Source organism: Diadema setosum, chromosome 20 (assembly GCF_964275005.1).
Source record: "Diadema setosum chromosome 20, eeDiaSeto1, whole genome shotgun sequence".
NCBI classification, from domain to species: domain Eukaryota; kingdom Metazoa; phylum Echinodermata; class Echinoidea; order Diadematoida; family Diadematidae; genus Diadema; species Diadema setosum.
Genome location: NC_092704.1, coordinates 24913935 through 24937784, shown reverse-complemented (window position 1 = coordinate 24937784; position 23850 = coordinate 24913935). Strand labels below are relative to the sequence as shown.

General features: G+C 38.0%; 1 protein-coding gene across 1 annotated transcript in view; it reads right to left on the bottom strand.

Moving 5' to 3' along the window:
* LOC140243528 (uncharacterized) overlaps positions 1 to 22867 on the bottom strand; it is a 78264-nt gene extending 55397 nt beyond the window's left edge. Inside the window, exons 1-3 of the mRNA XM_072323199.1 lie at positions 22688 to 22867; positions 21664 to 21694; positions 20491 to 20619 (exon numbers count right to left, since the gene is read on the bottom strand). Coding sequence (XP_072179300.1) covers positions 20491 to 20619; positions 21664 to 21694; positions 22688 to 22842 — 315 coding nt within the window. The 5' untranslated portion in view covers positions 22843 to 22867. The remainder of the gene's footprint in view (positions 1 to 20490; positions 20620 to 21663; positions 21695 to 22687) is intronic.
* Positions 22868 to 23850: the final 983 nt, after the last annotated feature.

Sequence of the window (23850 nt, the reverse complement as noted above, 5' to 3'; positions counted from 1 at the left end):
GCAACCCCATGGTTGCCATTGGCAACCAAAACTCCCTGTCAAACCATCCAAAAGTATTGCTGTTTGTCTGCAACAAAATACAGTGGACATCTGACTCACAATTCACTTGGGGAAAATGGTGGGGGAAGAAAATTGGTGGGGACAAATGTGAGGGGGGGGGGGGTGGGGGGAGTGGCAATGTCCTACAGAGGTTTATTTACAAAACACACACAAAGTTCAACAAGCGATTACTTCACCTCCTGGCAAAAATATAGCATTGAAGTGGCCTTACTTAAATCAATTGGTTCAGATTTATTCAGGAAATAATTACCCAGTCTTGAGCAAAATCATCCTTGAACAAATGTTCACTCATCATGCAACTTTTGAGTCAGATCCAAAGAGCACTTAACAATCCCCTTCCATGAAAAAAAAAAAAAAAGAGCTTGACCTAAATTATTTGAGAACATGAATACAATTTCCGTATTTAGCAGGCTTTGAGTCACATCTGAATCTTGACAAACTTTTCACTGGTCACTATCATACACAACTAATGGTCCATTATTTGAAGAAAAAGAAGTTGAAATAAAAACACCCTTTAAAGTTTCTTGTCTGTCAGAATGAGATATATTTCAATAAATGAATACGTCTCAAATGCACGTAATTACAAATTAAAATCACAAGTATCTCTCCAATAAGGGAGTCACTTAAGGCATGCATACAGTTGGCCTAGATGCATGACATTTAAGGTCACAAAATACATATCCTGGTATAATTCTAGGCACAATTTGAAACAAGACTTAGTCATAACTTTGAAAACTGGGGTAAGGAAAGGAATTTGCACCAAAAGCTCATCATGCAAAAACGCAGTGAAAACATCTTCGATATATAAACACACGCACCATTCAGCGAGTTAGGTTGCTTTCAGACATAGCGATGCTACATATACTTGTCATGTGAATGTATGTATGATGTGCATTGTCTCTATATAAGACCATTCAGACAAAATGTCCCAATATACGTAAGGTATATTGTAGCATCAGACCTTGCACAATATGTTTCATGGGAAGCTCATAAATATGTAAAATTCTCTCCCTTGCGCAATGTGAACTTTGCACAGGCCCCGCCTTCTCATATGATGTTTTAATAAAAATGAGAGCATTCAGACACTAATGAACATTGTACTAAAGGTTGTATATCAAAGCAATGCTTATAAAACATACCACATTCGTACGATGTATGAATACGATGTATGAACATATTAGAGCAATCATAATCAAACACCTAAAAACATCCTATATCTGAGCATTGCACATAAAACATTTTTATACCGAGATAACTCCAGTCTGAAAGGGGATGAGATACTAGTTCTTCAACTCAGTTTCAATATAACACTTGCCATGGCAGCTAAAAGTGTGAGCTAAGTGGCCTTCAGGGCTTATTACTGTCAAGCAGTAGCCTAATGCAATACATCCTCCCTCTGTACAATTGCTTCTCCTTTGTTCCTGGCTCTCTGCTGGCTTAAAGGCGATGCAAGAGTCTGAGATTTTTTAAGTGACAAATCATTCCAATCTTAGGTTCTATTTCATTACAATAACTAGAAAAAAGCAGACAGCTTTGATTTAAAACTGTCTGTTATGTCCTTGATATTGTAATGAAATAAAACATATAATTGAGATGATTTTACATGTAAAATCTCAGACTTTTGCATTGCAGAAGAGAGCTAGCGACAAAGGAAAATGTAAATCTATAATTCTGATTTGTTTGAATCTTATTTCCACATTAAGAATAAGATTCAAACATATAATAGCTGTATTGATTGCCATACTATATATCATCAACTGATCCAAAGGCCATAGTCTTCATGCAATGTCCCTAAATCTGAGCTAAAATTTGTATGATGGTATTTTTAGGAAACTGGAAATGGGAACTCCTTAAACCAGCATGTTATTGATTGAATTCGGACAGATTTCCTCGATAGTCATTCTTGGCAAAGTGTATTGCCCAAACATGTATCCATCACTTGAATATCAAGCATTAATGTTTCCAACCAAATAATGGTTGTCATTCTCTCAGACGTATAAACATGGAAGTGTAATGACGTCATGCAGTCTCATATTAGCGGCCACGTAAAACAAATCATACTCAAAATTGAAATTCAGTTTCAAATTCCAATTAGTGTGCGACATATGATGACGAATTGTGATTGCTCATGAGTCATGCACGCTCATAAAAAGTACTTGTAAACACAAACTGACAATCATACACAAACTGACAATCATGTGCAGAAATTATCATCTATGTGGACAAAACAAGCCATCCCCTGAAAGTCAAACAGCAGGGACCATGAATCGGTTTGAAGGAGAATTAAAGGAAGTGAGCAAAAGCAGCAAGAGACCTGTGCAAGGCCAATAAAAGTATAAGCAATCTTCAACATTTATTTTTATAATCATAATCACTTCTTGCCACAACTTCAGAATATCTAGCACAGATTCTTGTCAGTTAATTAAGATTGATCACCGATAGATGATATGTCAGAAGATTATTTTTTTGTGAATCATCTGTTTGTTGGATGCATACAAAAACAACTCCCCCAATACCTCCACAGAATCTGACTGGTACTGAAAAAGCTGATGGTTTGAACATTTAGCAACTTCATTATTGAAAAGATAAATGACATCCTATGGAAACACTGATATGTCATGTACAAAGTACAACTGATATCACCTACAAGCACATTCAATTTCAGAAAAGATTAAAAGACACTTTTTACATATCAATGAGAAAGTATTAACTTTCTTTGTCTTTGGAAGACTTTAAAAGTCGTATAATAAAAGATATGAATACTTGTCTGATTTACTGAAAATGTTTGTTTTGCTGTGTTTGTGCAACATGGAAACCTTCCTGCAATATGATGTCCTTTAACTCATTTATTTGGCACTGTGTCCAGAAAGCTTCCAGAAAACGGAGTCTATGCATTCATTAAATGACACACATTAAACTGTAACACATGCCCAAAACACAAGAACATACAAATAAACTAAAAAACAAAAAGTCAATCCCAATATCTATTCCATCACTCCATCATTCTTAGTTCTATCATCCACTAACTTAATTAATCAATGTTAAGTGACAAGGGGTACGTTCAATGATACAAGTTTTGAGAGGAGCTAAGCTTGCAGGCAAAACCACTGCCACAGATTAAATTATTGTGAACTTCCTGAGAACATGCACTATTTTTTCCTCTCATAGTTGATCTGATCATTTTAGTACATAACACAAGATTTTCCATCAGAAGGGAAGATAATTGAAGAAAATTTACATGTCCACCAGACAAAACGAAAAGCAATTGGTGATAATCTCATCAATCCAAAAGTATGAACACAGCACGTCATCATGATCATATGACCTAATCTTAAGTCCACATGACTTGTTTTTACCTCCATGGTAAAAAAAGAAACACTTTTAAAGTGATCTGTAACAATCAAATGACACAAACAAGGTACAATGCAGCTGCATAATATGGATAAAAACAAAACAAAACAAAAACTTAAAGCTGTTTTTAGAAATTTAAAGGTGTAATTAGTTGTCACTCAGATTCAAAATTGCTTTACATGTAAATTCCAGGGTTGCCAACTTTGGTGGAAAACAGCATTTTTACCTTTCCCGCAGACATGCAGGAAAAACAGTGCTTACTAAATACTTAAAAAAAGAAACAGTTGGCATCTCTAAGATTCAAGCTCCCTCTCTCTCTCTCTCTCCATCTTTTTCTCTCTTGCTCTGACAGGTTTGTCTGACTGTCTATACATACTTTTGTTTTTCTTGAGCTATTTGAACTCATGCTTCCTAACCACAAATCAAACATCTTCCTCGTTACAAATGGTACTTCATATCGGAAGTCAATCAATGTAATCAGTATAAATCAATATCATACAGCAGTACCCTAGTCGGCAATTCTCTTCTCTGATGCAAATGCAAGACAGCTCAGCTAGATGGGGGGGGGGGGGGGGGAATAAATTTTCTCCTCTTGGATGACACAATAGCAGTCTTCCTGTTGATCATGGTACAAAAATCGGCTTCCCGATGTATTTGTCTCATTTGAAATGTCATAGGGTGAAGGGAAGTCATTTCTGCAGGACAGTGTTGGAAAAAAGGAAAGATACAATATACATGTACAACAGTATAGGCCTATATGCTCTTGTGTCTTTCATTGCATGATTTTTTATATGTGTGTTTTTTTTCACCATATCAATGGTATATCCATAAATTTCACTTACTGTAAAAGTGGAAATTTTCGCGCATTTCGCGCAACCAGAAACTAGCGCGAAAATAAAAGCATGTGAATATTTTTGCTTTCCATATGCTCCTGTACTTTGTGTCTTGATTCTGCAGAATTAAATACTGTATACGCCATATATTTCGCGAGTCTAAATTTTCGCGAATCGGGAATTCCCGACGATTTCGCGAGTGGTTAAATTCACGATCGTGGAGTCCTGCACCGAACAGAGAAACGCACATGCGCACGTCACATCCACATCGGGATCAGAGTCAATATTTTGGCGTGTCTTTAATTTCGCGAATAGCACCTGATTCGCGAAATTCGCGAAAATAAAAACCTTGCGAAATATTCGGCGTATACAGTACATGTGAAACTGTTCTTGCCTGGCCAAGTGCGAAAAAATAGTTGCGCAAAAATATCCACGTTTATAGTATCATATTTTGTAATGTCGATATATATATCTACGCACTTAATATATAGATTTTCTTTTTTTTAAAAAAAAGAAATTGCATTTAATACATGTTTTGATGGAGATGGAAAAAATAAATGGATGAATGAATGAATGAATAAATAAATAAATGAATAAATAAATAAATGAATGAATGGATGAATGCATGCATGAATGAATGAAAAAGAGATGCTTAAACCAATGTGTGACTGCATCATTCCACACAAGGTCTACTCTGTTTAAGATTAAACTGTATTAACATATTAAGAATACTATGTCGTGTATGTGTGTGTGCACATATTGCTTTGAGTAGAAGCTAGATGCATTGTAGAAAATCTTCAGGTGTCATTTAATACCGATGTTGTTGAATTATTGAAACTGAACATTTTTTTTTTATCATGGACTTATCCCTCCTCTAACAAAGTTAATGGTGATAATTCTTGGTTTGCAAACTGTGAAAGTTTCTGAACTAAATGATGTACCATTGATAGAAATCAGAAGCAGGTTCCAGTAGTAGATTATTATCCCAAGATGTGCCATATTAATTTTTTGGAATGATTCTTCACTTTGACTGGGCCCAAAGCCGAGTTCAGACTCCACCAAATAGGGAATTTCATATCACTCGATGTGCTAGACAAGGAGGAAGACTTTGCAGCTACTGTACCCAGGAAATGTGGTAATATTCATATAAGGAGCTATATTTAGATGCAGACATACAATAATAGCACCAAGATATAAATTGCACAAAATTTACCACAAGGTGCAGACATCAGAATAATCCTTCTTTTTTTTTTAAATCAGCTGAAAGCTTCCATTGCACAGTATGGACAGGTTGCTAATATTTCATAGCATGCTTTAGGCTCTTTCACAGACAACTGAAATTAAAATTATAAAAACTTGATTTGGCATGATGCAAAAATGAATTTGCACAGACAATTATGCACAAAAGAATCTCTCTGGTGATCCACATCGCAATGCATAAAAATCAATCCGCTTGATTTTCTTTTTACCCCTCATTATTACTTGCCATGCACAGTGTGTGTGTGTGTGTGTGTGTGTGTGTGTGTGTGTGAACAGCCTGCAAAACAACAACAACAGCAACACTATAGTTATTAATCCCAGATGAAGTAACCCGACACTCTTGGTCTGGTTGAGGGTGCCTGGGGTCACGTTCTGGGCTTTGTTTTAGGCATTATATGTGCAGTTTGCTTGAAGCAAAATTACCTTTTGCATCACAAACTGTCATAGAGTTTCCACTTTGAAGGGACAGCACATGGGATGAAAACTTTAAAAACCAATAAATTTTGAATGGATTGCAAAATTCTCATTAAATTTTCACTGAGGTTTCAACTGACTGCAGTGTAAATGGCTCCCAATGTGTGCAGGGATAATTACCCTTTAACTGCGGGTGCCCCATCCAAGTAGGTTGATTGTTGCCTATTCTGAATAAGAAAATAGGGTGCGATGCTGGCCAATTTCCCTTTCTCTTTACAAGAAAGGGGGGGGGGGGGGGAGAGCAGGCTGTGAAGAGACCACTTGCAAGCATGTGACAATGGCAAAAATATCTTACGAATATTAATGGAAAAAAAGATTAAAATGCATCAAGAGCAGGTGTAAGGGAAAGGGTTTGCCTAAAACACAGACACAAGGATATATACAACATCGCTGAGGCCAAGTTTTCAGTGATTCACTGCAGGAGGATTAGGACACCAAGTCTGCAAGGTGTGCCGTTCCCTGCAACAAAAACAGGTGCATCTCCACTGTCCAAAAACTGTGATGATCAATCCTTCGACATTTCACCAATCACGTCCCCAGAAACCACATTATATTTAGTGACTCTATGCTGCATCTTTTTATCACAATCATCATTCATTCCTAGTACTAAGTATTTCATAGGGTAAAATTGAATTTCTTTCATATTTGAGCCCTATAGTGACATCCAATTGCTTATTTTTGGTCCTGAATCACAGCCTATAAATCATTTAAAAAAATCTCTACAAGTGTATGTGATCCTTAATTTGGCAAAACAATTCAGAAGATTTAGTGTTTCTGTCTGAAATTGGCAAATGTTTCTGCATTTTGTTTCCTGTATGTGTGCAGAGATTTAATAAATTCAACCAGTTTTTATCAAATCTTTCTCTAATTAACTAGGATATGCAACAAAATTCCCAAAGTTGCCAGTTTTATGAGGATGGATGAGATGATGATTTCTACAGCAAGACTTCCCCTACAACTTGATGAATTAAAAAGGGATAGTATTGGTTGAGGTGATGATTCAGCTTTTGACTTTTTGCAAAATGATAGAAACCACTTCATGAAATATTAAGGAACATACAATTCTAAGAGGAATTCAAAGTTTATTTGATGAAAATTGGTTTTGAAGTGGCAGTGACATCCAAAAACAGAGTAAGACAAAGCGATCCTAATAAAAGGTGAGACCCACATCCTTTTATTAGGTTTGCTTTGTTTGGATATATCAGCCATTTTAAAACCGCTTATCATCGAATATACTTTGAATTCCTCTTAATGTAAACTCTTTTACATTTCACTTTAATAAGATGTTTCTCATTACCTAAAAAAAAAAAAAACAAACCCTAAATTAAAAAAAGTTAGAAACCTGAAGCCCCACCTCAACCAAATCAGCACCGTGCATTTAATGTTGTCACTGCAAGAAAGTTTATCAAACCCTGTATCATCTCTGCATAATCAATATGAGTATGTCACATTGTAGTAAAACTTATGACAGTCGAAATACAAAGATACAAATGCCTGTGGTAAAAATGCCAGATTCTACAATTTTTATCAGCAAAGCAAGAGCTTTAAAAGAAATGAACTAAGAAATTAAGGTAGTGGTCAAATTTAAAGGTATAATGAATAAGTTGTAGAATTAAAAGCAGATAATACTGCTTCTTGTCTGCCGGTAAATGTGAAAAAATTACACATGATCTAGCCTGAAATCCTACAATGACTAAAGTGGTACATATGAAAATAACCATAAAAAGGTATTTAGATACACACTTGCAGAACTTTGATGAGCTTTTGTGCTTTTTCTGTTCAAAGGAAAACAGTTTGAATCCTTGACATACATAGTTACGACTTTGGTGCAGAAATAGGTCAATGATACAATGAGCAAGAGAACAGAGATTCTCATTATATTCTAATGAGGATAATTTGTGTCTACATGGTAACACTGTTATGAATGACAATCCCATCATGCATTGCTTGTTTCCTTCAGGGCATGCACCTCTGCCCAGATTAAGTAAAGAAGAAGAAAAAAAAAAGACTGCAGATGAAAAACAAACAAGTTACTCATCACTTCCATCCAAAATGTCTTAATCCATTCAAAAGGATAGGTGACAATTTGAGGCATGTTTAATTGCCGTGCTTTCAACATGAAAACAAAGACGGGCCCATCAAAACAAGGGTGCGGTTGGCGAAGAGGGTGTTGAAAAGTGCTGTTGTTTTCTTCCTTTTCTTTTCTCACTTTGTCAAGTTTTCTCGGTCCTGACCCTGAGTGATGCTCATGGAAGACAAGTTTGGCCGGGCTCCAGGCTTTAACTTGTGAAGCTGCCAGGGGGAGGGAAAGGATGGGAATTCATCAAAACGATTCCTGACAGACGGCATCCTTCTCGACTCTCCTTCGCAAGACATCTAAATATACAGGCCTGTACATCGTCTTTACAAACACTCCCAAAAGACTTTCTGGACAGGGACTGCTGTTTACCCTCCTGCAAATATTATCAATTATCCTAATTTGCCAATGTGCTCCAAGAACTTATGTTGAAACTTTGGCATACGTGAAAATCACAATTCATTGTGAACCTGAGCAGCCTCTGACATAGAACAGCTAAAAGAAACATTTAATTTCCTCCACAGTTCTTCCAGATGCATATACGCAAAGTCTGGAAATTCTATATTCTCTAAATGAGAAGTTTGTGAACCTGAACATCATTTGCTAGGCAGGCTTTGTACTTGTATGAAATTATTCTCGCAATTATGTTAAATCTACAAATGCACTTTGTACATTCCTATGCATGTGTCGGTAACACTATTGAAAAAAAAAGAAAAAAAAAGAAGCTCTACACTGATACTGCATAAGATTGCACAATAGAGGAAGGCATGCAGTGAACACACTTTACCTACACTGTATAGCAATAGGAAATCATGAAAATAAGTTAAAGGCCTAACACAGATAGGAACAAATGACTCCTCCATTCCATGAGGAGAGAAGGATTCGGGAATGAGAGCAAAACTGGAGCCCAAATTTTCCAGAGCTCAAGATTCCACAGTAGCTAACATAAAATCCCCCCAACAAACAAACAAACAAACAAACATATAAACAAAAGAAACAATAGACAAATAAATAAATAAAACAATAAATAAAACAAACAAAAGACCCAATAAACACTTTTTTTTTCTGCAATTAGTAGAGACCAAAACATGGGCAAAACCAGATTAAATTCTAATTTTAAGTCTTATTATGAGTGTGTCTGGGACTAACTGCAGAGGTCGCAAATTGTCAATGAATTCAAGGGGGGGGGGGGGGGTGTAAGCTGCAAATGTAGGAGCCCTGTGGTGTAGCGGACAATTCTCTAGACTCTTTGATAAGGTATTCTCAGGTCAAATCCATGCACAAACATCATCAGACACAATGTCTCACTCAAAAGGTCCCTCTTGCCCGAGGATGATTATTAAGTGGTTAAATCTGTCAATGCTAAAAGTGATAGTAATAATACTGGAGGCCCTCTAGGATTGCCATGCCAGGTACTAAAAAGGTTTCCCTGGATGAATAAGATCATACCATTGTTATTCTCTCTTATTAAGTGTTTCCTGTTGGGAAATCAGAACTGAACCTTCTGCCCCTATAAATTTCCGAATCAAAAACCAACCAAGAAGGGAGAAAATGGCAGGTGAGTTTTGTGAACCAAGAGTACAGGTATACGAACCTACGTCACGATAAATTCTATTGACAAAGTATACTTTTGATTTTAAGACATAGTAATCTTGACTGATACAGTTTTTTACCTAAATTGTTTCTTCATGAAGAAAGAATGTCTACAGTGTGATTCCCCTTGCTTTCCACAAAGTTAATGGAAACCGCCCAGGAACAGCTAAGGTTGCCATGGCAGCATACCAACATGTATCCCAAACATCATAAAGTATGAAGATGTATAATGACATCCTTCCAGGAAAAGTATCTAAAGGACCCCTGGGTCTATTCAATTTTATGAAGTTCACATTCAGGATATAAACAGCTGCTGTTATCACTTGAACATGAGGAAAGCAGTATCATTTTGACAGAGAGAGAGAGAGACAGTCTATAGAGAAGGAGAGATGGGAGGGGGAGAGAAAATGTAGATAGCTTTACATTTATATAAGGAGAGAGAATGAGGTTGTTATGGTCTTAAAGCAACAAACAATGCACTCCCTGACAAGTGATTTTAATATCATTAGACACTGTTTGACCAGACCTTTGGATGAAGAAAAGCTTTATCACGTGTGAAGAACGACGAGCCAACTGGACGGAAGAAAAAGCATTTACGAAGAGTCATCTAAATTCCAGAAGATTGGCAAATAGCAAGAAAGAGAGAGAGGGGGAGGAACCTATTGGGGGGGGGGGGGGGGGGAGATAGGGGGGACAGAGATTGATAAATGACATCAAGTGGGAGGTAGTGATGGCCAAAGCTTATGACTCATCCCTCTGGAAGGATTCCAAACGTCTGGATGCAGACTTGTTTTGGTCCGACGTCCTGTAAACACAGGAAGATACCACAAACCTTTAAGGGGAAGGGCAGAGAGAGACCATCCTCGCTGAAAGCCGACCCCCTTCTCCATATCCTATGAAGACTGACAGCTTCTTCATCTTAAAGGGATGGCACAGTATTGGTGGCGATGATAATTTGGCTTTTAACTTTTTGCGAGATACCAAGAAAACACTTACAGTCCAGAGCTTACCATTTTAAGAGGAATTTTAAGTTTATTTGATGAAAATCGCGTTTGGAATGACTGAAACATCCAAAAAAAAAAGTAAAACAAAGCGATCGTAATAAAGTGTGGGTCCAACACTTTATTGGAATCGCTCTTTTTTTGGATATCTCGGCCATTTCAAAACCAATTTTCATCAAATAAACGTTGAATTCCTCATAGAATTACATGCTCTTTCATATTTTAGAAGAGGTTTCTCATTATCTCACCAAAAAAATGTTAGAAACCTGAAATTAGGTCTCAACCATAACTATACGATCCCTTTAACCCATCAAGGACCAGGGGGAATTTGCTGCAGATATGATCCTCTTGACATTACCAAATTGGCAACTCTGAATGTCAATGAATATCTTACAGCCTGTATATTGGAGAAACATTCTGAATGTGACTGGTTAAAGTGCGAGGATGAGTCCCCAGTATACCCGGGTAACTGTCTATGGGAAATGGGTGTTGTAATAGCAAAATCGGCCAGTCCTCAAGGGGTTAATCTGCACACAGACAGAAAAAGAATGAAATTATTTGCCAATTTGAGATGGGAACATTTATGGATTTTAAGATTTTTAAGAATTCAATTTAAGAATTCAATTTTAAGAATTCAATTTAAGAATACACAATTACCATTTGATAATTCGGCAACATAAATGTATAATTTATGAAATGTTACTCAGCATACAATTCTAAGAGGAATTCAAAGTTTATCTGATGAAAATTGGTTTGAAATGGTTGAGATATTCAAAAACAAAGTAAAACAAAGTGATCCTAATTAAAGGTGGGTTCCACCTTTCCTTAAGATCTCTTTGTTTTGGATATCTCAGCCATTTCAAAACCAATTTTCATCAAATAAGCTTTGAATTCCTCTTAGAATTATACACTCTTCCATATTATCTCAGCAAACATCATCAAAAAATGTTGGAAACCTGAAGCCCCATCTCATCCGAAGCTGTACTTTCCCTTTAAAGTAAGTTTTTGTGTATGCAAAATATCCTTGAAGCTTATGTATGGTACTTCATATTTCATAAGGGAAGGTTAAAAAGGTTTGAGTGAAAGCTCTGACATGAACTGATTAATCAAGTAGACCAAATGATGGATGTACTAAAGAATTTACTCCAGACTAAACATGATTATTCCATGGAATGCAACTGTGGTGTAACATTGCTTCCCTGTCAATGTAACAGAGATCATGGTGCTGTACGATGAACTTGTCTTTTATTCAACCTTTCCTATGCACGACAACAGAGTATAAATAATGCGCAACGTCAGTGCCCAGGTATGGTACAGCCATAAGACATGCTGTCCAGATGTTGACCTCAACTTTCACCCACTCTTCACACCCCCTTACCCCGACTCGCTCTCTTTCAGACATTGGCTGGAAGCAATCCGGCTGATATTTCCAACAGCTGCGCGCTATATTTAAATGGACATCAAAATTACCCACACAAGGTAACAGGGGCAAGTAGTTAATCCACACCTCAGGTATTGCATGCTATTCTTATCAGCATGAAAAAATAATAACAACAACAACAAAATTAGAAATTATGACAAAAATATGCCAAATGAGATTGCTCTTTTGTTATGCTCCTTTTCAGATGCCCCTTTTCAGCTCTGCTTTAAGATGGATTTCTTTTTTTCCCCAGTGGATTTCGTCTCTTTTTTTTCAATGCCTGGGTTTCCTTTTTTTAGAATTAATTTCTATTTTTAATCCTGAAAGGAGCAATGACATTATCTAAACTAGAGAAGCACTCTGACAGCGCAGACCTCCGCCAAGCAGCTACTTTCCACCCATGATCTTGCTCTTCCATAGAGATCAATGATTTCCACCCATACATATGCATGCTGAAAAATCGCCTGATTTCCCAATATAGAAGCCATTGTTATGTCATAAACCCTCAGCTGTGCGGCGCGCCTTGCCCTAGCAGAAACTAGAGCACGCACTTTAGTGCGCGTATGAAAACCTAAAAAATGCGCAGCTTGAACTCCCAAGTTCGTTGACCCTATCTGCCAAAATATTAAAAAATCCTTCATAAAATCCATAAAAATTTCGGGATCACTACCAAAATTTAAACATCTGTTCCTTGTGTCATTCTCAACCTTTCCTGGAAGTTTCATCCAAATCTGAGCAGACCTTTTTGAATTATTTTGCACACGGACAAACAAATAAACAAACAAACAAACCAACAGTAATGAAATCATAACCTCCTCCCTTGGGAGAGGTAATAAACAAAAAATCCATGTAGTATCACATTGTATATCATGAAACTGTAGGAGAGTTTTCAACTGCAGTGTGTTCTAGCATTAGAGAGACTTGTATGTTACATTGTTATTGGTAATGTATCTTCTGTCTCACGTAGTCAGCACTCAAAATATGAATACAATGGTTACCCTCTTACTTTTGAAATAAATTTTCCAAAATGGGAAAAAAAATGTTGATGTCATAAATGGTGCAAACATGCAATGGATAGGACAAATTCACCCATTTGTATTATTTGCCTTACACTTTAAAATCACTGGACCTTTCTAGAATCTATCAAAATTTGTCTCAAAGATAACAAGTACACTCCAACTATTTTAATGATTACAATTAGGCATAGTTCATGAAGCAGAGTTGATCTACATTAAAAAAAAAAAAGAAGAAGAAATGTTGCTGAAACTAACAAACACTAGACACAAAGTAACCCCTAAATCTTTTGTGCATCTTGGAGATTTCCTTATCACTTTGTTTCTTCAGTAACAGTTGTCTATAGGAATTTTTTTACAGGTGCCATCATTAGGTCTAAAAGCTGTAAGCTATGTACACTGTATTTGCCATAGGGACATGGGTTCAAAACAGGATATGAAACACAATAAATTCTATGAAATACAGCAAGATCCAATGTGTTTTGTGTTGCCAATAACAGCCAAGTATCACAGTAAGAAACAGGAAAACTAACTTGCTTCACTGTTTCAGAAAGTCATGACTGTGTTCAATTGTTTGTGTTTCTACTGAAACCCTGTGCAAAGGTCCCCTTCAGGTCGACTACAGATTTCACCACTGGATATAATCTAAAACAAAAGAATAATTGTAGTTTCTCTAGGTTTGAAGGATAGTATGCCCAGTCTCCAAATGGGATATACAGTGTAGTATTATTCTATACAGAAATTCACCCTTACTGACCACAGCTATAAACTATTATCAAGCTGGCATTCCATAGTTTTATGAAGGCTGCCCTCCCTCCACCCCTCCATGTATTTGAGAGTCTTTTGTATAAAAAAATAACAAAAACAGTGTTCAGTGCTTGGACGAGTCTAGATACTCATATTTAGTCTGAAAGTGAAAGTCTGTCTGTATGATGTATAAAGCACCCCGAGAGGGCAGCAAACTAATATGCATTAGGCACACACATAAAGCTTCATCTTTCACATCAATACAGTTGAGAATAATGTACATTGCTAATTTAACTACCTGATGAGTTTACACTACCACTCCTGTAACACAGTGGCAGATAATTGGCATAATATAACATACAAAAGATCTGGGGGAGAGAGACTCTTCCCCACAGCCAAATTACTAAACCAGTTACAGAGCATGTGAGCGGAACTCATATTCAGCATACCGGTACTTATAGTTAGGGCTACCACAAGAAATCTTGTGGTTAGCTTGATCACAAACTGGTGATTAGGATAATGGGTACGCCTGTGAAGCATTGTTTAAAGTGGGTCCATGTGATCACAATCAACAATGACCTCATGGTTTGGCTTGACCCCTTAAATGCTGAATAACATCCTGTAAATGAACACTGCCCCTTACAGCATGCACGAAACAACAGTCATTGCATATACGATAGGGTACTTAACTCCCGAATCATAACATCAAGCAGAACTTGTAGCTAACTGCTGATCAATGCAAAGCACCATGTGAATGTAACTCGCAGGTAAGATCTACTCTAATTTGCCTAAGAAGTCATTGATGATAGCATGACCACATAAACATGACCACTGCAAAATAGAACGCATCTCACTTCTGACAACATGTCAAAAATTTCTCCTGAAACAGCTTAGTTTGCAATTTAGGCTGTGTTCAAGCAGTCAAAAGCGAACTGAACCATACCAAACAATACCATACCATACCATGCCAGAATGGGAGTGTTAAAGCTCTTTGCGGAGAAAAGCGTACCACATGAGTTATTTTGGGATTCGAGTCACAGGGGTTGCATGTTTACAGACAGGAGTCCCTAACAAAGAGAATCAACTCTTTGTATCGTGATGTACTATACTTGCTACTTGGATTCTTCTCATGCCAATATCTGGCACTCAATGGTCCACTTTTGGCTCGATATAGTACGGAACGGTACACTTTGGGAGCCTTTGAGCGCTCATCTGGTGCAATAATGGCCCGGTACGGTACCAGGAGAGTGCTCGAACGCACCCTTTATACATGCTACATTAAAAATTATGACAGATTTCTGTGATCGTCTAAGATTAAGAATATGTTACACCGGTACTGAGTTGAATAATGGTCTGTGTAACACACACGTATACACATTTTAACCCAGTAACGACAAGTGCTGAGTATACTTGGGCAGGGCAGGCCTCGAATTAACCGACGGCCACCGACGGCCATGGCCGTCGGTGCCCCTCTCGTTGGCCGCAATGCCCTTTCTTCCGTGATCAAAGTTACGGCCAAAAAAAAATGTGCCCTTTTTCTTGTGGCCGTGGTGCCCTTTTAGAATGAAAGTTCTTGTTTATGACGTATAATATGCCCTTTCTCAAAGTCTACACTAGAATAAGCTTGAACAAATTTCCTCATCTCCAATATCATACCTTCTGTTCAGTTCACTCGCGTCCCAATGTATCTGATTCAAACTCAACGAGACAACGTGTACGTACACTTGTACTTATGTACGTACGGTACGGCCGACCGGCTTTGACCGTTCCGACTGCCTCCGAGTCCGCAGCGCAGCGGCCATAGAGTTACTAGCTAGGTAGTGTGTTCGTAGTGTGCCCGCGCGTAAGTACGGAAGTACGTTGATGGTGTCTGTACGTCGAGTGTCGCAATCAGCGGTTGAGCGCGTTGGGTGGGTGCAGTATGTGCATGCGTGTGTTACTGTGGGGAATGCGGCTATTAATCGTCTGGAGCAAAATTAGTGGTCGCAAGCCATGTGCCAGGCATGTCGGACGGCTACGAGAATTGCCATCTCTCTCGCTCTGTTCATGCCCGCATGCTCAAAGTAAATGTGATCGAGGGCATGCATGCGAAAAAAAGTGAAATGAAATGTAAAAAAAATTGTGCAGATCCCCCACCCCCGTAACACTGTATGTGAACACGGGTTGGCTGGTTAGTTGAAAGTGTTCCTCAAAGTGCGCTTTTTGTTCCTCAAAGTGCCCTTTTTGTTCCTCAAAGTGCCCTTTTGTTCCTCAAAGTGCCCTTTTTGTTCCTCAAAGTGCCCTTTTTGTTCCTCAAAGTGCCCTTTTTGTTCCTCAAAGTGCCCTTTTTGTTCCTCAAAGTGCCCTTTTGTTCCTCAAAGTGCCCTTTTTGTTCCTCAAAGTGCCCTTTTTGTTCCTCAAAGTGCCATTTTCGTTCATCAAAGTGCCCTTTTTGTTCCTCAAAGTGCCCTTTTCGTTCCTCAAAGTGCCCTTTTTGTTCCTCAAAGTGCCCTTTTTGTTCTTAAAACTGCCCCTTAGGAAAAAGTTTGCCGGCCTTTACAGGAAAAAAGGGGCACCTTCAAAGAAAAAAGGGCACATTTAGTTGATCCTCCAAAAGGTGGAGGGGCACTGTGTACCCCTGCTCCCCCCCCCCCCCCCCCCCCCCCCGGAGAGCTGCCCCTGTGCTCCTTCCCTTTTTGTACTTTCAGTTGCCCTTTCTAGTGCAAAATCGGTCCCATTCTCGTAAAAAGGGGCATATTCCAGAAAAGGGGGCACATTTTGATGGTGTCCCAAAAAGTTTATGGGGGGGGGGGGGGTATGTGCCCCCTGCCCCTGTTTTTGTAAATCCGAATATTCTAAAGTTGATTATTCCGAAGCGGTATGCAGGGCCCTTTCTAAAAAGATTTATTACAATGCAACTAATGATGCAACTAACAAATCAAATGCAGGTGATATCGAATCACACGCAACTTTTGCATTTAAACGCAATTGCGTTGCTGAAAAGACTTGCGTTTGATAATCATATGAAACTAGAAAATAATTGTTACGAACCTGAAACTCAATTGCATTTAAACGCAACTCTAAAAATCAAATGCAAGTCCATCAAATCACACGCAACGATGTATTTAAACGCAAGAGCGTTGCAGAGAAGACTTGCGGTTTTTGTACGAAACTAGAAACTGCGTTTAAATAAATCTCTATACATCTACGGAAATGACGGAAGTGCGTTATTGTTGAAAAGACTTGCATTATTTTTTTCATTTCGTAAGCAAAATTGAAGATTAAACGCAACTCTGAAAATCAAATGCAAGTCCATCAAAACACATGGCACAGTAAAAAGACTTGCGTTTGATAATCACACGAAACTAGAAAACTAGGAAACTTAAACTCAATTGCGTTTAAACGCAACACTAAAAATCAAATGCAAGTCCATCAAATCGCACGGAACGCTGAAAGACTTGCGTTTGATAATCATACGAAACTAGAAAATTGTAGGGAACTTTTTTTTAAAAACTCAATTGCGTTTAATCGCAACTCTAAAAATCAAATGCAAGTCCATCATATCACATGTAACGCTGTATTTAAACGCAAGTGCGTTGCAGAGAAGACTTGCGGTTTTTGTACAAAACTATAAGAAACTGTGTTTAAACGCATCTCTAAACATCTACGGAAGTGTGTTATTGTTTAAAAGACTTGCATTATTTTTTATTTCGTAAACAAAATTACAAATTAAATGCAACTGTATGCAAATTGTAGGGAACTTTTTTTTTTTTAACTCGCGTTTAAACGCAACTCTGAAAATCAAATGCAAGTCCATCAAAACACATGGCATGCTGAAAAGACTTGCGTTTGATAATCAGACGAAACTAGAAAATTGTAGGAAACTTAAACTCAATTGCGTTTAAACGCAACACTAAAAATCAAATGCAAGTCCATCAAATCACACGGAACGCTGAAAGACTTGCGTTTGATAATCACACGATACTAGAAAATTGAAGGGAACTTTTTTTTAACTCAATTGCGTTTAAACGCAACTCTAAAAATCAAATGCAAGTCCATCAAATCACGTAACGCTGTATTCAAACGTGAGAGCGTTGCAGAGAAGACTTGTGGTTTTTGTACGAAACTATAAGAAATTGCGTTTAAACGCATCTCTAAACATCTACGGAAGTGTGTTATTGTTTAAAAGACTTATCGTAAGCAAAATTAAAAATTAAACGCAATTCTGAAAATCAAATACAAGTCCATCAAATCACACGGAACGCTGAAAAGACTTGCGTTTGATAATAACACAAAACTAGAAAATTGTATGAAATTTAAACTCAATCGCGTTTAAACGCAACTCTAAAAATCAAATGCAAATCTGTTTTTAAAACGCAAGAGCGTTGCAGAAAAGACTTGCGGTTCTTGTCCAAAACTAGAAACTGCGTTTAAACGCATAAAAATGTACGGAAGTGCGTTATTGTTGAAAAGGCTCGCATCATTTTTTATTTCGTAACGGAACTTTCGCCGTGACCGAACTTAGTCTGCACTTGCAGGGGAAAGACATCGCAACATTTACACGTTTCAAACTACCGAAACGCATGCTGCTTCACAAAATGTCAATGAAAAAAATGATACCGAATTATTGTTAAAGTTCGCTATGCCGAAGTTTTAAATCTCAGTCCAAAGTTAAATTAGTCCGACAATGGTAAGAGGTTTGTTTTTACGAAGGTTATAGTAGTCCGAAAGATGTCTTTTCGGATGAACAAACTTTTCTTCTTATTTCAGACAGGTCCGCGCCGTACAGAGCGGTAGTTATAATGTTGCGAATCGGAGCGCGAGAACAATTCATTTTCAGAGTATGGCAATACAAATTTAAGCAGAACAAATATGGCGACTTAGGGAAGGAAAATCACACATATTTCAACTCAGTCGGCACTGAAAAATAATCTCGACAGAATCATGCGAAATCACACGCATATCTTCGCAGCAACGCACATGAATTTAAATCGCAAAGTTTAATTCAATTTTGGGGAATTTGCCTTTGATATTTCAAATCAAGTTTAAAACGTTAAGTGTCTAGAAACGGGCCTAGGTTTCCGATCCCGCTCCCAAAATCTCTCTAGAGATTTGGGAATTGTGCGTTGTCGTTACTAACCCGCGCAAGATTTATGCATGAACTAAAACATTATTGTTGCTCATGTCAGTAGGCATGTTTTGGCGGCAAAAGGAGTAAGATATATGGGTAGCGATCCGCATCGTGATCCAAATCTTACTCTGTACAGAGGAAATTAATTTTCATTTATAAGTCGACAAAATGTCGACTTACGTGTAAGTCGACATTCGCGTAAGTCGACGTGTTTTGCTCAGTCCCGATTATGTCGACTTACGCGAGGTTGACTGTATATATATTATGTATTTGGGGGGGGGGGGGTTGTTGTTAGAATATGAAAAAAAAAAATAAAATTCTTGCAACGTCGCAAAAATCACCCTTTAAAAAAACACCCAACATGCCCTTTTCAATGTGGCCTTGGTGCCCCTCTGACTGACCTAAGTGCCCTTTCATGGCTGGCCTCTTGGAAAAAGTGCCCTTTTCTAAATGGCCTTGCCCCTCCAAAATCCTATTTCAAGGCCTGGCAGGGGTCTATGGGAGATGCATGTTGTAGCAAAATCAGTCCATCCGCAACAGGTTAAACGAAGGGGGTGGATTTGTGCATGGTATACACTGATGTAATACAAAGTACCCGCAGTTGCATTGCCTGTTTAGAAATAAGCATAATATTTAATTGCTTTACCATATACCTACAAAATACTTGGCTCTCTGCTATGACTAAAGCAAGTTACCCACTTATCGACCGCCTAAATTGCGGAAGCAAAATAACGTGCATGATTCGAACGCCTGCACTGCGATCATCGTTCGAATGCCTATGCTCATTGTTTGACATTCACGACGTACCGCGCCGTGCGCTCGCCCTGCCTATGAATGGATTAGCGCGCGTGCCACGCGCAGGTGAAACTGTACACACCGCACTATGAGAGCGTGGTACTGGGTACTCCATATACTCCACGCTGTGCGAGAGATTCAACACATGCATAACTCGTTGCGATCGAAACATGGCGATACCGCAAATTCTGGCACGGGTGGCATGCAAAATATAAATATTACGTAAACGCTCAAGTTATCTCAGAAACTGCTGCCATCGTGGCTGTAGGTGTACACGCTGTACAGATTCAATGCACATAAACAGACTAGTAACTTCAAAACCTGAAATGAAACAAGTCTATTATGTGTTGCTATGCAACTTTACTTACCCGTTACTTACCCGTTGAACTGCTTATGCGAGCTGACCTGGGAGGATCGCGACAATGATTTCGGGGTCCGGCGACATGGCCCACTGTTGTGCTCTTCGGAACACGTGTGGAGGTAGGGGCATAGTTTGAATTTCGCACTTGATTGCGCCATTTTTTATTCATGAATTTCAGGGAATTTTTGTTCGTAAAAGTGGTCTATTCATGGAAACAGTTGAATCAAGGGTAACTTGCTTTAAAGGCATTGAGTGACTTTTTAATCCAACTTGAAGATCAAAATTGCCTCCCAGGACAGATAGACACACCTTAAAAAAAAAAAAAAAAAATCTTCCTATGATATAACTGCAAAAAGCATCGTGCACGCAGCGTAAAATTACAGAACCTTTTTTACCTTCATTGGTGGCTTGCATGGCTGTGTGTAGTAAATACCATACAGCAGATACATTCCAAATATTTTCCTCTGGAGGTCAGTAGGGGGCAGCAGATACTTCAAAGCAATGTAAAATACTTCCCCTGCAAACTGTAGAGTAACACAAAAACAACAAATAAAGTTAAGGTCAAGGTAAACACAAAGATTTTTCAATGTCAAAACGTAATACGTTAATGTGTGGTTACGTTTGCCTATCTAGATTATACATTTGTACAGTCATTTACACATTACAAACTGCAAATACAGTAACGCTAATATCATAGCGAACTAAAATTCTTGTTAGTTTCCAACCATCATATGTGACCCGCTACAACAAAAGGATCCTAAAGTCGCTGACGGGCGAGCCAAGCATGGCCCAGAAAAATGCTATTTTCAGGCCTTTCCTTTGATCATTTAGCTTCGAAATTTCGGCAGATGATAGAAGATACACTACACTACAAAATTATGTAAAAACAGAAATCCGAACGTTTTGACAGATTTTGATGATCTGACTTCAAACTCGATTTTCTCGGCTCACCCGTCAGCGACTTTAGGATCCTTTTGTTGTAGCGGGTCACATATTTCTCGACAAAAAAACAATAATGGAGGTATATTAAAAATGGACAGAACCATTAATGCACATTTTAAGCACATGTTCGACCTACAGTCTCTGATGTAATAATCCTGCATTGGGTTATGTACACATCATAACAGTTAACCGGGATGTCTACTGCATAGAATTCTAACATTTTATTTAAAGTATTAAAAGACTAGTAAAAATATATTTTAGAAAGTTAAAAAAAGACAAATTTTTTGTGTATTGACAAAAATGAAAAAAAAAATTTATCAACATCCTCACAGTGAAATGAAAACATGTGAATGAGGAATAAACGTACTGCACACATATATCGAGAGTAAGGTGGTATTTGCAAGCATGACAACACATGAAAATATCAACTCTGATCCCGAAATGAATGTGACGTGTATACATACATGTATGTACTGTAAGTGTACATTATTTCTCTGTTTATGACCATACTACATGATCATAGAATTGTCAGGAAGTCAAAATTTGCACAAAAAAAAAAGAAAAAAGGAAAAATGACTCGCTGAATATACGGAACATATTCCATTTAATATACGCCAATTGTTTACCGTTCTTTCAGTCGTAGAGTTCTTCAGACCACTGTGAAAAGAGAGAGAGAAAGGAAATCTTTGAGTATAGCATCAACAAAGATAATCTCAAATTCACCCAGCAAAACCTTGGAAGTCCTGCTCTGTGATTGCAACATAATCATTGGTTGGTCTTTCCTGAGTTTCAAACCCTTTTCATTGCTTTATTCTGTGTTTCATATCACTTTCACACTTGAAAAATTATCAGGTTTGACAGAAGTGCATTTTAATATGAGGGTGAAAGTATAGGTAGCACCAGACAAATAAATGCCTCTCCAGGATTTCCCCCAATTCCTTCTCTTGATGGAATTTGGTATCATTCCACTTTTCAACCACTGCACATGTTTCATGTTGTATGTCACGACATTATATGTGAACAAATTCCTTTGTTGCATGTGTAAATTAATGGTATAAAGCCAAATAAATCACTATGTACATGAAATCCACTGAAAATCTAAATGATGAAAGCACTGCTCAAAAGGCTGTCTTGTTATAGTTATTCTTTCAAAAGTTTGAGTTTGATGTACAGTTCCTTGCTAACAGTGTCAGAGATCTATTGCTGAAAATGAAGTACTGTAAAAGTGGATATTTTCGCGCGACTAATTTTTCGCGCTTGGCTGGGTCAGAATAGTTTCGCGTGTTTTTAATTCCGCGGAATCAAGACATCACGCACAGGAACATATGGCAAGCAAAAATATTCGCGGGCTTTAATTTTCGCGCTAGTTTCTGGTTGCGCGAAATGCGCGAAAATTTCAACACCGCGAAAATTTCCACTTTTACAGTAACATGTGATGAAATGCAACATTTGGTTAAAAGAAAAGCAAACTGTCTGTTTATATCTACAAAATGTTGAGTCACAAATAACTCAAAATTGATATTTTTCATTTGTTTTTCAACCCTTTATTACTAATGTCCAAATATTGAATTGATATTGACCTTGTGAATAGAAAAAGAGAGAAAGAAAAAAAAAAGGAAGGAGCTTAGGCCTGCGTCCAATGTGACTCACCAGAAGATGAGAGGAAAATTTAGCTCACGCCAAATCCTGGAGAACTCTTCATAGCGGACACTCTGTGAGTTAATGAATCTGGCGAGGAGGCCGTCAACATCCCTCTGCAACCCCTGAGTTAATCCCAGACTTGTTGGTTTCTTGTGACGACCCATTATCTCGTGCACCTCGGAAGGGTCCTACATAAATATGAAAGAGTGAAGAGATGTCAAACAAAATACATCATTGTTTATCGTCAATTTATTTATTATATTGCCCAAAATGTGTTAGTTCTCACAATGTATCAAAATTTCCAAATATAAATAACAAAGCAAAACAAAAGCAGTCACACACGAATTACAATGAAGGAGTCTTGTGGCTGATGCTCATCGGAGTGACTGATGCTCAACCGAGCAAAGTTAAACTTGATGGTGCTTCCAAAGATTACCTGACAAGGGTATGGCATTACTAATCCATTTTCTCCATCTTCGTGTACCCTGGGATAATAATTCTAACATTACCTATGACAGCACAAATCTTATTGTACTAGCTACTTGAATAATGCATAAATACAAATGTCACACATGTATAGTTTCACCTTTGTGGAGCCCTTCCTGAAGGCCCAATGTATCATTATTATTATTATTACCTCCGCTAAGGGGGGAGGTTATGTTTTCGTTACCGTTGGTTTGTTTGTTAGTTAGTTAGTTAGTTCGTTCGTTCGTGCGTTCGTTTGTCCGTGTGCAAAATAACTCAAAAAGTAGTTAACGGATTGGAATGAAACTAGCAGGAAAGGTTGAGAATGACCCAAGTAACAAACGATTAACTTTTGGTGGTGATTCGAGAATTTTTTTGGAATTTATGAAGGATTTTTTATATTTTGGCAGTTAGGGTCAATGAACCTGGGAGTTCAGGCTGCGCCTATTTGAGGTTTGCATGCGCGCACTAAAGTGCGTGCTCTCGTTTCTGCTAAGGCGAGGCGCGCCGTGCAGCTGAGGGTTTATAACGTAACAAAGGCTTCTATATTGGGAAATCGGGCGGCTATCAGCACATAATGCAGTACGTATGGGTGGAAATCACTGATCTCTGTGGAAGAACAAAATCAGTGCGTGTGGAAATGGGCTGCATGCTTGGCGGAGGTCTGCGCTCTCAGAGTGCTTTTCTAGTTATTATCATTATCATTA